General features: G+C 40.2%; 1 protein-coding gene across 6 annotated transcripts in view; it reads left to right on the top strand.

Annotated features, from left to right (window-relative positions):
- The window catches only part of DYNC2H1 (dynein cytoplasmic 2 heavy chain 1), a 310,954-nt gene that overhangs the window by 122,788 nt on the left and 171,062 nt on the right, over window positions 1-17,104 (top strand). For 5 of the 6 annotated variants that reach the window (XM_078059076.1, XM_078059074.1, XM_078059073.1 and 2 more), the window contains 5 exons: window positions 7,826-7,989; window positions 9,625-9,744; window positions 10,316-10,450; window positions 11,992-12,135; window positions 15,365-15,454. In XM_078059076.1, the coding sequence (XP_077915202.1) occupies window positions 7,826-7,989; window positions 9,625-9,744; window positions 10,316-10,450; window positions 11,992-12,135; window positions 15,365-15,454 (653 nt within the window). Of the gene's footprint in view, window positions 1-7,825; window positions 7,990-9,624; window positions 9,745-10,315; window positions 10,451-11,991; window positions 12,136-13,505; window positions 13,802-15,364; window positions 15,455-17,104 lie in introns of those variants that run through there. The other variant, XM_078059077.1, reaches the window with a different exon arrangement.

Here is a 17,104-nt window from a genome sequence, read left to right as displayed (position 1 = left end):
TATTGGGTCGTAGGGTAGCCCTATTTTTAACTTTTTGAGGAACCTCCATACTGTTTTCCAGAGTGGCTGCACCAGCTTGCATTCCCACCAACAGTGCAGGAGGGTTCCCCTTTCTCCACATCCCCGCCAACACCTGTTGTTTCCACTTGTTAATTTTAGCCATTCTGACTGGTGTGAGGTGGTATCTCATTGTATTTTTGATTTGTATTTCCCTGATGAGGAGTGATGTTGAGCATCTTTTCATGTGTCTGTTGGCCATCTGGATGTCTTTGGGAAGTGTCTGTTCATGTCTTCTGCCCATTTCTTGACTGGATTATTTGTTTTGGGGGCTATGCTGTCTCACAGGGGAGGCGGAAATGAAGCTTGAGGGCCGTCTGGATTTGACTTCCTTCAGTCTATATTTGGCCCTTGACGGCTCATTAAATATGAGCCCCTATCAGCTATGATTGGTGTCAGGTTTTAGCAGTATCTGTGGCAGTAATTAGTGGCCATCTGTCTGAGAATGGGTGTTGACAAGGTCCCTTGAAGTTGGATCTGGTGCCAAGTTACATATTTCACATGCTGATTGGTTCACATTATGAACCACTATTCCAGATGGTTGTGTAGGGCTGTTTGGGTTAATTTGTTTATTTCAGAATTAGGAAAAGAGAGTTAATCTCTGCCCTTACCTTATTTTTCCTGCCTATCCCCCAGGGCTGGACATATCTGTATCACAGTAGTTGAAGTTCTTTACCATCTTTGAGTATACTTCCGATTGTCCTTTTCCAGAGTGTTGCGTTGCTCATGAATTGCCATTTTGTCATCATGCATTTCCTTTGGGGACAGAGGATGGTCGTCCTAGAACCACATCAAACAGAGTCTGTGTCCAGTCTCATTTACATCCCCGTGTCCCTAATCTGAGCAATATGAACTGCCTTTCTTCATACTGAGGTCAAAGTTGGCACGAATAAGAGGGTTAGAATAGACTTCCTCCTCACGTTTATGCTGCTCAACAATCCCCTCACATGTGTCCTGATCGAAAGGAACGGCAAGGCACGGTTCTTTTTCAAGTTCTCATTGTTTTTTTACTTCCCGATTCATGTGTGCTGGTCACTCAGCCATGCAGAAGGTCGATGTGGTGTTGGTACGTAATTGAAGACCCGGGATCAGCTAGCTACTTAGAAGTCATCTAGGGAGAGGCTCGTGTATTTGGCAGATAGTTCAAGTTTCACTAACAACGTCGTTAATCATTCCAGTCCTTTATGGTTCTTTCATTTCCATGTTGGGCTTGAATATGGATCAGGGATTAGAGTAGAGATGAAGGCTGAACATTGTGGTTGGCTTTTTAGTCCAGATGCTTCCTTTTAGTCATGGTTGCTTCATCCGGGCTTATGGATGTGCAACATAGAGATTAAGTTTGTGATTAATTGTTGTATCTGTTTCCAGTGGGTGTGGTTCCCCATATGGGTATGTCTGTGGAGCCAGGTTGGATCTGGATGGCCCAGTGGCCTGAGTACAGCCAGACCAGTGTTTCTCTAACAGGAGTGATTTTGTCCCCCTGGGGTTATCACAGTTGGGAGGTCCGTGCCAGGGCCATCCTAAAATGCACAGGGCATCTCCTCACGAGATGATTTTCCAGCACAAGTTGCCCGTAGTGCTGAGGTCGAGCTCCTCTAGTTCTGACCTATCAATCCCTGTACTGATCTGTTCAGTAAGCCTCTTTGTGACATGCTCTGTTGCCAGAAACACTACCCGAGGTCAGCTCATTGTACGGGATATTCAATGCTCTGGATTGCCAGAAATTTTACCTATGGATAGTGGATGGCTGTAGCATTCCTTAGGATTTTGTTACCTGCGATTATTTGCAGACATCAGTAATTCTGTGCACCTGGAGGGTAGAGGGGTCACAGGCAATGATTGGGTTATAATTGCTTAGATTCCTTCCAAGGTTGCCCTTTGCAGCCTTGCAAGAGTTGCGATTCAAGCCTGGGCACACGTTTGTTAGCCAGATGAATAGGCAATAGTAAAAATTCCAGGTATGGAATATGCTGCTTCTAATGGGCCAAGAAAGTAATCATCATTCTCTTTGTATACAGTGACTATAAAGACAGCAGTTTATTCTTTTTTTTTTTTTTTTTTAAGATTTTATTTATTTATTTGACAGAGAGACACAGTGAGAGAGAGAGCACAAGCAGGGGGAGCGGGAGAGGGAGAAGCAGGCTTCCCGCTGAACAGGGAGCCCGATGTGGGGCTCGATCCCAGGACCCTGGGACCATGACCTGAGCTGAAGGCAGACGCTTAGCGACTGAGCCCCCCAGGTGCCCCGACAGCAGTTTATTCTTTTTTTTTTAAAGATTTTATTTATTTATTTGAAGAGAGAGACACAGCAAGAGAGGGAACACAAGCAGGGGGAGTGGGAGAGGGAGAAGCAGGCCTCCTGCCGAGCAGGGAGCCCAATGCAGGGCTCGATCCCAGGACCCTGGGACCATGACCTGAGCCGAAGGCAGATGCTTAACGACTGAGCCACCCAGGCGAACCGACAGCAGTTTATTCTTAATGGGCTGTGTGGGCTGTCTCCTTGGGCAGTGTCAGTTTGGTTATTTGGTTGGTAGGGTTTTGTATTTGTCCTCACTTAATCCTATTCATCTTTAGGTAGTCAGCCTGGAATGGTATTCAATAGAGTGTGAGCAGTTTTGTCAGGAGAGACCATTACCAAGATGTTATCCATGTAATGGAATGTTTGGACCTAGATGGCAGTTCACATGGTACTTGGATTTATCTAGGTCAGATGATAATATAGTTCTGAAGAGTTTGGACCTGGAAGCAGATACAATGTCTGTTATAAATGTTGACCAAACCAAACCAAACCAAACCCAACTCTCAAACCTGATCCAGGTTCAGAACCAAGATAATAAACATGTCAATTTGGACTTTCCCTGGAAAGAAAGTAGGAGACCAAATCTTATACTTGTATCCAATCGTTTTGTCTCTGGGGTTCTCAAAAGTACACTGACGATTTTGTGTCCCAAAGAAAAAACAGTCAAAACAAACTTCGCCGTGAACTCTATAGGTTAGCTCCGGTGTAAATCGAGGCCTGATGTCATTCAGACTGTGTCGGGCTTAATAGTTCCTTGTCTGATAGTTTCTAACGGTAGGACATTGGATTAAATCCAAGGGTCCTATTTAGACAGTGAACCATTTACTTGGAAATTTTTTAAAATTTTAGGTCAAAATAATACATGCACAGTTTACAAAACCAAATAGTACAGAAGGCAGTAGTGTTCTGTCCCTCCCCTCCTCCTGACTAGTCCTATTCACCAGAGAAAACCAGGTATTTTTCAGTTTTAACATTTTATTGAAGTGTGTGTGTGTGTGTGTGTGTGTGCAGTTTATGAATTTTTACAAACAATACACCTGTGTAGGCACCCAGGTCAAGATCTAGAACTTGATGTGCACTCCAGAAACCCCCTTATTTACCACGCTCCCCCATAGGGCTAACCGTGTTTCTGACTTACAACACCATAGATAGTTTTGTTTGTATTGTCTGTTGCGTAAATGCAAAAGAGAAGAGGCGCCGGAGTCCTGTGGGTGGACTGGCTCCCACAGCCCGGCTTCGGTGTTCCCCTGTTGAACGTGAGTCATTTCTCAGCACCAGCACCCCACAGGCCACGCCATGACCGGACTCAAGTCGCAGCCCCGAACAAGAGTGCATCCCGTATCACATTAGTGTTCCAGCTAATTGGAGTGACTTCTGCTTTTGTTTTTTTTTTTTAAATCAATTATGTAGTTCCCCTCCACTTCTCTCCCCTCCTAGATAAACATTATTAAGATACCAGTCATAGGGTTGTCTGTATCCATTCCCCAGCAAAACCACACTGTCCTTGAACCATTTTCCAGTCACCTGCCGTGAGGCCTGTCCTGTGCTAAGCCCCGTGTCTCTGTACCGTCCTCCTGCGGCCGTGCAGAGTCTCAGGAGGACCTCTCATTGCAAACTGCCAGCCGGCAGCATTTGTTCTGTTTGTCTTCTACAGTTTGTGTGTATGTCAAGTTTGCTAAAGTTACGTATTTTTAAAGCATTTGTTCGTTTCAAACAAATTGCCAAATGTATTGGTGTGTTTTTTATGTAATGTTCTCATAACTTTTTGATTTCAGTTGGTTTTGTAATGATGTCTCCCTTTTTCTTGACATTGATAATTTTTCTTTTTATCCTCCATCCATCTTCAGGGAGCATTTATCAGTTTTACTAATCTTTTCAAAATACCAACTTTTAACTTTGTTTGCCGGGAACGGCCAGCAACCTCTGTACCGAAGGATGAAAGATGACTCCAAACTTTGCTGTGAAAGAGAGGGAAGGGCAAGGGGTCATAGCTCAGAGACGAAGACCCTTTGCTCTTCTTTGCTCCCGCTTTTATTGGTCCTTCAGGATAGTCACAGATCCTTAATAACACTGTTTCTCAAGCACATGATGTGTGACAAGGGGTCTTAACTGGAACTAGGAGGATCTGTTTATGGGAAAGCTACGATGTGCTAATCTGCATGTTCTATGAGTTCTGCTAAACATAGCCGAGGGGACAATGCACACATCTCGTAGATCCCCGGGCGGCTGTTTGGCCTAGAGAGTTTTGGGGAAGGCAACTCTCCGCGACATTCCTACGGCAGAGTGGTCATGCGGGCCTCGTCATTCCAAAGGCCCACACCCTCCTCCGAAACCTTCCCTCACCCCCCCAGCAGCCTCTGTGTTACATTTTAGCAAGCCAGGTATTATGGCTGATTTCATGCTCTACATGAACCCCAATATTTGTTGATTTCCTTTTTTAAAAATTTTTTAATTTTAATTTTTGTTTTGTTTCAAGTTTTTATTTGGATTCTAGTTGGTTAACATACAGTACAATATTGGTTTCAGGAGTAGAATCCAGTGATTCATCACTTATATACGACACCCACACAAGTGCCCTCCTAAATGCCCATCACCCTCTTTATTGTATTTTTGAACTGGTTTTTGCTCTTTATTATTTCATTCCTGTTGTTTTTCCTTAGGTTTCCTTTGGTGTTCTTTTTTCTAGATTCTTGAGATGGAAATTCAAGATACTGATATTTAATCTTTTTTTAATATATGCATTTATGTCTATAAATTTCCCTCTCAGCCCTCCTCCAGCTTCATACCAGAGTCCTGATTTCTTCTTCAATTCATTGAATTATGTAGCTTTATTGTTACTTAATTTCCAGGTAGTTGGAAATTTTCTCGTTCCCGTTTTTGTTGCTGATTTTCAGCATAACTCCATTATGGCCAGAGAACTTACTCTGCAGTATTCAGTTGTTTGAACCCTGTTGTGCTTTCTTTATAATCGGACATTTCATTACATTTCATTTTTCCATGTACATTTGAAAATTATGTGAAATTTGCTGTTGTTTTAATTTTTTCTAAAGTCAGGTCGGGTTTGTTCATTGTAGTGTTTTCTGTGTCTTTACTCTTTTTTGCTTTGTTTTTCTCAATCATGTTGAGAATTTCTTAAAGGTTCTATGATTTTTGAATTTGTTTTTCTTTCAGTTCTTTTCGTTTTTGCTTTAAATATTTTGAAGCTGTGTTTTGGGGTGCATACGTATTTGAAAATGTGATTTTTCCTGTTTGGGTTATTTTCTTTATCGTTATGAAATGTCCTCCTTTTTCTTCAGAAATGTATCAAGTTTTAGAGTCTGATATTAGAATGGATACACTACTTTGGGGGCCTAGTGTTTGCATGGTAATAATTTTTATTCTTTTACTTTCAATTTTCTGTTGGTCTTGTTTCTCAAGGGCACCTCTCTTCAGTTTATCACTTGGTTTTCATTTTCACTCACTGTGCGGTCTTCCTGTTTGTCGCATAATTTAACACAGCTAACCAGATCATGTGATACCTGATCCAGTTTTGTAATTAACTTGATTTTATTTTTTGATAAAACATTTCCTATTTTTTTGATGGGTCACCCTACATATAACAGTATATATCTTTGACTTCTTATTTTACTACAAATAAATACTTTGCCACTTCTCCAGTGCACTTTACTCCGTAGACCCCTGCCTGCCTTTGCATTATTGTTGTGATATGTTGTCATGGTGACATGATGTTATAATGACTGCTTTTAAAATCTGTATTTACACAGATTGATCCTTCCTATGGTTCTCACATTCTCCCATCATTTCCATCATCTCCTCATTTACATCTAGGTTATTTTTCTTTTTTTAAATTTTAATTCTTGTTTAGTCTACAGGCAGGGTTCTGTTAGTGTCAAGTGTGCGATCCTGTGATTGAGCACTTTTGTGCTCAGTGCTCAGCGTGGTGAGTGTGCTCTTCATCCCCGTCCACGTTACTTTTCTTCTGTCTGAAGCATTTCCTTTTCTATTTCATTTAGTGAAGGCCCACTGGAAACAAACTTCTTGTTCTTGTATTTTTGAAGGATATTTGTTTTTCTGCCTGACATGGAATTCTGGGTTGGTATTTGTTTTCCTTAGCACTTTAAAGTTTTTATTCCTTCATCCTCTAGCTTATGTCATTCCTGTTGAGAAATCACCTGCTGGTTTTATTGTTGCTCTTTAGTAAGTGATGTGTCATTTTTCTCTGGATGCTTTAAAACTTTTCTTTGTCACTGGTTTTTCAGTGGTTTGATTATGATGTCCTTAGGATTGGTTTTCTTTGCATTTATCCTGCTTAAGTTTTCTTGAAACATTCCAGCTGATGTAGAAGTATTTCACTGGGCTTTTAAATTTGTGTTTTTATAATGGTGATTGTAGTTTTGCTACAAAAGATTCCTTTTTGGACATTTATATATCCTTTTTCATAAAGTGCTTATTGAATTATTTTCATATTAACTTAAAAAAGTTTTTAAGTAAAATTTAAAAATCTATCCTGGAGTTCTCAAAAATTCCTTACGATACTTTTCTTAGTCTTTGAAAATAATATTTGAAAGTGTGTATTTTGTACTTAAAAAATAAATTATTTGTGTCAGTTTAAAATTGTAAGTTGTGGGTATAATTGCTGATTTATTTCTCTGTATGTGTTGTATATCACCGTTTTTTTAAATTTTGGAATATACTCCTTTATGAGGCAGAACTTTGTTTTTTCTTAGTTTCATTTCTCATCTCAGATCACTTGTATATGGCAGTCTGAATAAATCCTTTTGAAGTTAATAATGGGCATCTTTGCAATTACTCATATTATTGATAATATTAGGTTTTTACCAGCTCATTCTGTCTTTAAGTAGTACGTCTTAAAAACTAGTACAATGAACACTTTTTGAATAAAGATTTATGTATTTTAGAGAGAGTGAGAGAGAGACAGCATGAGCAGCAGGAGGGATGGAGGGAGAAGGAGAGAAAATCTCAAGCAGACTCCCCACTGAGCAGGGAGCCCTATGTGGGGCTCAATCCCAGGACCCCAGGATCATGACCTGAGCTGAAGTCACACGCTTAACTGACTGAGCTACCAAGGCCCCCCCAATGAACACTTTTTAACTAATGAATTCTGTAGAGAATAGTATATAATTGAGTTATTTTTTGTGTCATCTATAACCAGTCATTTCAGAAAAATTTGGAATGAAATGTAATATACGTATATATTTCTTTGATACTTCAGTATCCTGGGATCAAGTTAATGACTAGTGTTTAGCCCTGTTTGTATATGTGCTGATTAATAGGGCATTCTGGTTAATAGTCTCTTGGCCAGCTAACTGCTGCTCTTCTGTACTCTACTGAAAAGCCTATGCTACCAACTATTTAGAAATACTAGGAAATATAAATTATATTTTTTAATGTCATGAAGCAAAAGACAGAATATTGAAGCCAACTAATTGTGTCATTTTAAACAAATAGGACCGCGTTATGTGGTACAAATAGGTGACAAAATTATTGACTACAATGAAGAATTCCGCCTTTTCTTGTCAACAAGAAACCCGAATCCCTTCATCCCGCCAGATGCAGCCTCCATCATTACGGAGGTTAACTTCACTACAACAAGAAGTGGGTTGCGAGGACAGGTATGTATGGGCAATAAGAAGTGACCTCAGGAATATCCTGTAGCTTTGTGTACTCAGGAGATACTCTGAATTGGAATCAACTTTGTGGAAGTGATTAGTATTTAAACTTTTGAAACCATCTTGAAACTACATTTGTGAGTTAGAGTCAAGCTTTCGGGTTTACGTTATCATTTGTGTTGGACTTGCACACTTGTTGTTAACATCGAATCACTGCTTCTCCCACTATTACGTTAATTTTGGGGTCGATTTCTGTCATGTGTGGTAGAGTTTGAGAGAGAGAAGGCTCATAGATTGAGATCAGCTACGTTTTCTAATTGTGAAAAACTGAAGTTGAAATGTGAGAATTGCATTTAATTGACCTGTTTGCTGGTTGAGGGCGGGTGTTGGATTCCCCATCTGACATTTTTTTTTCCACTAGAACATACGTGTCTTTGAATTTTCGTATCTGTGTATGACTTTTTATAATTTAGAACGTTATTTGACTCTCAAAATGAGTTTTTATATCTAGGCTTTTACTTACGTAGTTCCTTACTCATTTTCCTTTTAAGGCTGTCATGCCTGTTGACTTTGAGTCATTCCATTTTTTACTCACCTAACAATTGTAGACTCTTCCTGTTTTGATTTAATATGATAGTATGTGTATATTTGTTACAATTTTTACTTAATTATAATTTTTAAGAATTTCCTTTAAAGTATGTTTTCTTATAATAACATACAGCTCACAGCATGTATTTTTATGGATAGTATCTTTTGACTTACTTGATGGTACGTCTTATGAATAAACCTGTGAAGGGATTACTCAAAGCATGGCAGAATTAATTGACAGAATTGCTCATTCTCTCTAGAACCTGTCCATCCCCTCGCGAAAGGGGCTGTTCAGATCCGTAAGAAGTGCTCAGTGAGAATGCTTGTCCCGCAGATTCGCATTTACATGTTTTATGACCTGCCAATGTCATCCCCTAATTTAAAGTTTCAAAATGAAGAATTTGACATAGCATTTTAAAAATAGCTTTATTAAGATTCAATTAATTCACCCATTTAAAGTGTACAATTCAGTGGTTTTTTTAGTGGACTTGCGGGGTCTTATGGTAACTCTGTTTAACATTTTGAAGAACAGACTTTTCCGAAGTGACTGTGCTTTACTTTCCCGCCAACAACGTCTAAGGATTCCGCTCTCTCCCCATCTTGCCAACACATGTTATTTGTGTTTTTAATTGTAGCCATCCTAATGGGGATGAAATGGTATCTTGTTGAGACTGTGATGTTATAGTATTTTAAGTAATATATCTCTTTATTTCTTTATATGAATATTTGACACTAAAAAAACTAGTTTTCATAGTTTTTATATATTTTATCTAATTTTAGAAAAATATTACATATTGATATGTTACATAATGCAATTTCTTACAGATGTCCTATAGTATTTAATATTTTATTGATCAGTTTATTTTGCTTCTTTTTTTGTCAGAAATAATTGTGAAGTGTCTCATGTTTAACTAGAAAGAATCAAATGAGGTACATAAAATCGTAATAAATTTGGTCAAGCACAAGGCCTGTTTGTGGGAAGTTTATGTTTTGTCTTGTTTGAACTTTACCGCTAAAATAACTTTGACTTAAAAAAAATTTTTTTTTAAGCTTTTGGCTTTAACTATTCAGCATGAGAAACCTGACTTAGAGGAGCAGAAAACAAAACTATTACAACAGGAAGAAGATAAGAAAATACAGTTAGCCAAGCTTGAGGAATCTCTTTTAGAGGTAAAATTTAGTTATTCAGGATGCTTTCTTATATTACATTTTTTTAGTGAATATAATTAGCAGGTTTTTTTTAAATTTAATAGTACCTTCCACATGTTTTTGGTTGTGCCAAAGACATGTCAATATATACCTTAAAATCAAAATTCAAAGAGAGAAAAGTAGATGTCTTAGAATACAAGATCTTAAGAAATAATGGTAATTAATGTCTAAGACAAGTGATTTTTAAGTAATACTGTATACTGTATTGTTTCACTAATACTTAGTTATCTATTATATGCTTAGAATTTCAAGCAGCATTAAAATGTAGCATAAAATTATGATTTAATCTGTAACTTTAAGTAGTTTTTATTTTTATTAGATTGATAAAATTAATACATATGCAATGCTTTGATGATATAGTATATCATGATTAACTCTATCATTCTCATAAGCTATAAAATGTTGAAATTCTTTTAAAATAATACAAGTTTTCATAAACATCAAATTAATGATAGTTAATATGGGCTTCTTTTAATTGGTTATTTTAATATGTATGATAATGTTCACATTATTTTATTAATTTTTGCTGCAGACACTTGCCACATCCCAAGGGAATATTTTGGAAAATAAGGATTTGATTGAATCTTTGAATCAGACGAAAGCAAGCAGTGCACTTATTCAGGAGTCACTGAAAGAATCTTACAAACTCCAGATTTCCCTTGACCAAGTACTTATTTCCCTTTTTTTTCTTTTTGGTGATCTATATCATGTTTTCTTAAATTTTTATGTTAATATGACTAGACAGTATAGAGTCAGGACTTTGGGGGAATGACGATTACAAAAAGAGAGAGCTCTTCAGAAACCCCAGAGCCGTGGGTCTGATCGATCCTGCTGTAGAGAGGGGGTGAGAGGCTCAGGGCACCGAGAATAAGGTCTGCCAGCCTCTGCTGACTTCTGGAATAACGTGATCTCAAGTTCTGGGGCGACAGTTTTATACTGAAATTGAAAATGAGAGTATTGGAACTGACTGTTAAAAGCATCTGTGCCATTCCTGGAGCTTTTTAAAATTAAGGCATGTTTCGTATATTAAGTAAGAGTTGTAAGGTGTCTTTTCCGTTAAAAAATTTTCTTCCCTTAAAATGCTTTTTGCCTTTCTTTTGATAATCCCTTTTGCAAAGTTCTAACCCAAGTTCAAAACAGTCTATCTTTTCTTCTCCTACATTCTAATGATTGAGCTTTGCTTGAAGGCAAACAGATGCTCAAACAGATGAGTGTTAGTGTGCATTTCCAGGCTCCAGCGTGACCTGGGCCCTCGCTGACAACGTCCTTTCATTCTTTGCCAGGTCGTCTCGGTGACCCTGTCACGTTTTCCTTTCAGTATTTTTCAGCCGTTGTCCAAATTTGTACACTTACATATCATAACTGTCTTACTTGGGAAAGTGCTCTGTTGAAGCAGAATAGGAACAGATTGATAGCCCGCTTCTAACCCAGCCCCCTCGGTTTCTCTAGCATGGTGTTGCTGCACCTCTCATTTTCTGTTTCACAGCACGGGGATGTCGAAATTCTTGGCCTTCTCCTTCTGAACAGGTGTCACTGAGTCAGCCCTGTAACGTTCCCAGCATCACATTTGTTATCCTGGTGCTCAGATCACAGTGACTCCTCACAGTCCTGTTGGGAACCTGAGGCCGTTCACTTCGAGGATCCCTTCCCTTCTGCCACAGAGGAAGTCCCTGTGCGCACGCCGAACAGTGCCAGGGGCTTTCTTACTGGGTGCAGACACCTGTTCCAGTCTCTGCTCCCGTCAGCGTTCCTGTGGGCCCCAGCCCCCCACACACTCTCGACTCGGGGTTGCGACTCTCCTCTCCTGCAGGGGGGTAGTGGAGCCAGGCCCTGGCATCACCTAAACCGCTTCTCTCTTGAAATACAAGATGGCATCGTTCATTCTCGGATCAGAATTGCGTACCTTTTCTCCTTACCTTCTCCGTCATACAAGTGCTCTTGGTCCTCCGTACGGTGACCCGTGAACCACTTCTACCTCTGTCATCCGGGAGCTAGAGAATTCTTTCAATACATTGCCCTCCGTTTTGTAAGAACAAGGAAACTAGATGGTATTATTCCCTTTAGTTACACAGTTCTGTGATTGGTCGTCGTAGTTGGTGCACGTTATGTAGGACTGGTAAGGGCGGCTAGCTGGGAGCGGAGCGGCCTGTAGGTGGCAGGCGAGCACTAGCACTAAGATGTTTTTCCCACCCAACCTCTGATCCACAGGAGCGGGACGCCTACCTTCCTCTGGCCGAGAATGCCAGCAAGATGTACTTCATTATCTCTGACTTGTCCAAAATTAATAACATGTACCGTTTTAGTTTGGCTGCATTTCTCCGACTTTTCCAGCGAGCTCTGCAAAACAAACAGGTATGCTCTCTGTTAACCCCACAGCTGATGCTGAGTAACAGAGATCCTTGACTAGGTACTTAGAGAAAGAATTTCCTGAGAAAACGTCAGAATTCTATTTCAGAAGACCACATCCAACAATTTTAAAGTGTATCTAAAGAAACTAGCTCCTTAATTGTATTTTATGTTCTTAACAAACTACCCCAGTGCAACAGTCTTCTTAATGGAAATGATTTCAATTCTGAGCACAAATTAATAAGTAATAGATTATCATTAAAATGGTATAAAGAAATTATCTACATGATCTCATTCCTTGGGGGAAAACAACCTTGAAGATTTCATGTCCCTGTGTGCCGTCTGGGGCCGTGGTGCATGCCGGGTGCTGTAGTTAAGGGGGTAGAGGAGTGCCCTCTGCGCGATCAAGTTTGTGTGCTGACAGAGGGAAGGGGATCTTGACGGATATAAATGGTCTTAACCCGAAGGTAGCACGCTGGCTTTACGTTGAGTATTCATATATTGCAGACAACTTTGACGCCAGAAGTAGAACCTGCGTAGTATTTTTGAAGATTGAGAGGCTGTGCAGTGTGAGCCCTGTCAGCACGTGCCATGTGGACGTTTTCCTGATGATCTGTGCTGAATGTCACTGTACCCCTAACTTGGCAGATCAGACAGTGTTTTTCTTCGGCTCATGGGTTCTGTGGGAATTGGGTCAGGGCCGAGCAGAGATGGCTTACCTCTCTTTCACAGTGTTGGGACCTCAGTCGGGACATGAGGGGAGGGGAAGGGGGGGTTGGCTGGGGCCTGGGGCCTGAGGGCTGGGTGAGGAGGACCCTGTGCTGGGCTTCCTGGCGCACAGAGTAGCGGATTTCTGATAGGACATCTTGGGGGCCACACGTGTATTCCGGGCCGTGAGGCGGAAGCTGTGATAAGTCAGCCTGGGGTCGGTGTCATCCGTGCTGTCTGTTGTCTGGCGGAAGCAGTCGAGAGGGTGGGGGAGGAGGCCTCACCTCCTGACAGAAGGATGTCACAGAATGTGCCTATGTATTAAGACAGCGACAGACATTATTGATGGTTTCCTTTTTTCAGTGGGTTGCTCCTCTAGTTTTCTTCTCAGTTAAATCCCCAGACTTGGATGACTGGGACCAAAGTGCCCGCGTGTAAGCTTTCAGACAAATGTTGTCTCATTACCTTTGGAAACGTGCTGTTGGCGTGTGGAACGGAGGCGGCGAGAGCACCTTGTCCATCTATAGCTCCGCCAACAATGGATTATATATATATCTGCGATCATTTTTGCATGAGAAATTTCTCATAAATTACTTAGAAAGTACACAATTATAAGTTCATTTTAAATTCTTTCTTGTCCTTTCGTCAAAAAATATTTCTGTGAAAAGTCAGTGACTCTGAAGGAGTATGAGAACCGATGAACAGGTTAGCAGTTCTGCCTGAACCCAGTGAGAACATTGGTTATTCTGTGCTCTTTACAAAAGCGTGTAGCTCAGTGTCTCCTCAGGAGCCGCCGGTCTTCGGTAGTGTGGCTACTGAATAACATTGACCTTTGTGTGTGTGCGCGTGTGTATGTTTGTGCATGTGCACGTTTGTGCGTGTGCATGTTTGTGTGTGTGTGTATGTGCAATGCATGTTTGTGCTTGTGCATGTTTGTGTGTGCGTGTGTATGTGCGAGTTTGTGTGCGTGTGCATGTTTGCGTGTGCATGTGTATGTTTGTGCGAGTTTGTGTGTGCATGTGCATGTTTGTGTACATGTGTATGTGCGTGTTTGTGCGTGTACATGTGCATGTTTGTACGTGTGCATGTTTGTGTGTGCATGTTTGCGTGTGCATGTTTGTGCGTGTGGATGCAATGCATGTTTGTGCGTGTGCATGTTTGTGTGTGCGTGTTTGTGCGTGTACACGTGCATGTCTGTGCATGTGTTTGCGTGTGTGTGCATGTGTGCGTGTGTACGTGTATGCATGTGTATGTGCGTGTTTGCGTGTTCATGTGTATGCACACATGTATGTGTGCGTATATGTGTGTGCGTGTGTATGTTTGTGTGTATGTGCATGTGTGTGCGTGTTCACGTGTATGCACATGTGTATGTGTGTGCGCGCGTATATGTGTGTGTGTGTGTGCTTGAATTCATTTTTAAAAGCATATAATTTCAAATATGTAGAGTACAAAACTTGCTCTGCAGTGTGCTGGAGATCCATTAGATCTTGCAGCAGTGCACGATAGAGTGTCTTTCAGTGGATCCAGGGTTCCGTGTCACATGTGGTCTTCGTGAAGGAGTAGTGAAAGGAGCGGGTGTTTTCCATGTGAGCTGTCAGGTAGGACAGGTACTACCAGGGCCAGACCGAGGTCTGCTACATCTGAGCGCCACCCCGTGAGGTTTTGTGCTGGTCACACATTGCCCTGCTTATCCTGGATGCATTTCTCTAAACTGTTACAATTGTCTTATGAGGTTTTTATTGTCAGTTTTAATCATAAGGAAATAAAATTTAGCCTACATAGTATACCAGGATTGAACTTTTCAAGGCCTGTATCCTCCCAAGTGCTCCCTGAGGTGAGAGGTAAACCTGTCACACTTAGGGAACAGCCCAGCCTTGACAGTCTCCTCTGCCCGTTTCTACACCGAGCTCTTCTTCAGCAAGCAGAGGAAATAGCCATTAGTGATATTTTCCAAATCATGGCAGTCGTGTATGATACAGAAATACAAAACAGATGAAAAACTAAAGGTGCTCTGATTTCTTAAACAGCATCAGCATCACATTTGTTGTTCATCGTTAGTTAACAGGAAGGCATGGTTTAAGATTGTTTAGGTTCTTATATTGAGGATGAGAAAATTCTATATTGGGTGTGGTTCTGGTCCCCGTGTTTTCAGGCTGGATTGATCATTGTAATACAAGGAATGAGATGGGTTTAACCCATACTCATAGAGTAGTATTAATGCCATTAGGTGTCAAAGTGGTATCATCAAATTCAGTTCATGTTGTATTATTGGAAGTTGACTGTAATTTTCATTCATTGAGAGCCTTAACTCTGTGCATTAAAGAAAAATACATCAAGTATTTTTATCATATTAGTGTACAAATTTAATGCCCTTGTTTGTTTGGTCCCTTGAGTTGACAAAGATGGTTCTTCCAGAATCAGCTTTGAGTCTGGAGGAACAATATATAAGTGTGATTACGCTATGGGTATCATTTAAATGTTTATAAATTTCCTAATGGTTTTTCAGTTTTCAAATTATAATCTACAGGATTCTGAAAATACAGAACAGAGAATCCAGTCTCTTATCAGCTCATTAAAACATATGGTCTATGAATATATATGCCGTTGTCTATTTAAGGTAAGAAATACTGTTTTTTCATGTGTAAAATACTACTTGTACTTTGATTTAATACAGTGTTACAGTTAAGTTGTATAACCTTTACCTACTGGAAAGGTGTTGAAATTGGCACTTCTGATACTTTCCCAGAATGATGTTCATTGCTAAGTAGAAGGTCTCACGGCCTTGCGGGATATGGTTGGGACGGAGGAGAATGACGCGTGAGGAAGGGAGGGCAGACATGCCGCAGGTCAGCCGCCGTGGCTCTGGACGCCCAGTATCCCAGGAGAACGGGTCATTTTCTAGCTGCGCTCGGTGTCCCTGCCTCAGCACTGTTGCCAGTTTGCACCACATTAGTATTTGTTGTGGGGTCTGTTTGGGTGCTCTTCCTCTACACACTTGTTAAAATAAAAACTATCTCTTGACATTGCCAGTGTCCCCTAGGTAGGGGATGAAACTGGTTCCATTCCCGGCATTAGGCAGTAAACTAATGCCTGAGTTATGAAATTTGTCACAGACGTCTTCATATTACAAGGGCCTCCGAGGAATATAAAGTGAAATGTATTTTAGAAATTTTTGAATATTGTAGAAACAGAGGATTTTGTCTTAGGATTTTTTTTTTTTTTTTAATTACCAATCTTTGGGGATAGGTTGAGGAAGAGCTTTGTAAAGGCAATTAACTGCATGAGAGAAATAGAGTTATTATGGTACAGTTATGTAGAGTTCTTAGAAAATTTTGGAAAAGATAGAGTTAATACATTCTTTAGAAAGGGACAGTAACTTATGAGTAGAGTCAAAATGTTGACGATCTTTACTTGAGACAAGGGGTATTACTGGAAGCTTACAGACCTATAGTTGGGTATTTCTGCAGAATGTTTCTTTAATGAGAACTCTAGCGATACCTTTATAGGTCTATAGACAGTATATATGTGTATTTTGGAGGTCTTTCCCTCTAAAAATCACCTATTTGACCCCCAGTTTTAACTTACATATGTGTCTGGAATTATAAGCAGATGATCTCAAAGCCCATTTTGTCCCTAAAACGTTATGACCTTAGATAGATATGAGGATGGCATCTCTAACATTTGTATGATGTATTATTGCACATAGTACTTAAGCGCTTTTATTACACAGACACAACTTAAAAATATTTTCTGAAAGACTTTCAAACTTTATCGGACTATATAGCGGCGCCTGGGTGGCTCAGTCGGTTAAGCGGCTGTGATCTCAGGGTTCTGGGATTGAGCCCCACATCGGGCTCCCTGCTCAGAGGGGAGTCTGCTTCTCCCTCTCCCTCTGCCTGCCACTTTGCCTACTTGTGCTCTCTATCTCTCTGTCAAATAAATAAATAAAATCTTTAAAAGAAAAACTTTATGGGACTATATACATATATAGAAAAACTATATAGAAGAACCTTTCGTCATTTCTCCCCGTTCCGCTGCTTCACTCCATTAGAGTAAACCAGTCCAAGGCTCAGTTGGCTCTTTATTGTCTATTTCCTTTCTCTTCATGTGCATGTGTGCAAATACATAATGTTTTTTCTTTTCCTTATTATGTATTTTGTTCTCTTGCATTTCTTTTGTTGTGACAGGTCCTGAAGATCTTTCCAAAAGTAGAACTATGTTAACCTCATTATTTTTAGTGATTGTGTGGTATTCCGTAATATGGTCA

Source organism: Halichoerus grypus, chromosome 11, assembly GCF_964656455.1.
Source record: "Halichoerus grypus chromosome 11, mHalGry1.hap1.1, whole genome shotgun sequence".
In the NCBI taxonomy this organism is placed as follows: domain Eukaryota; kingdom Metazoa; phylum Chordata; class Mammalia; order Carnivora; family Phocidae; genus Halichoerus; species Halichoerus grypus.
Note: the sequence above shows the minus strand (reverse complement) of the source record. Positions and strands in the feature narration are given on the sequence as shown.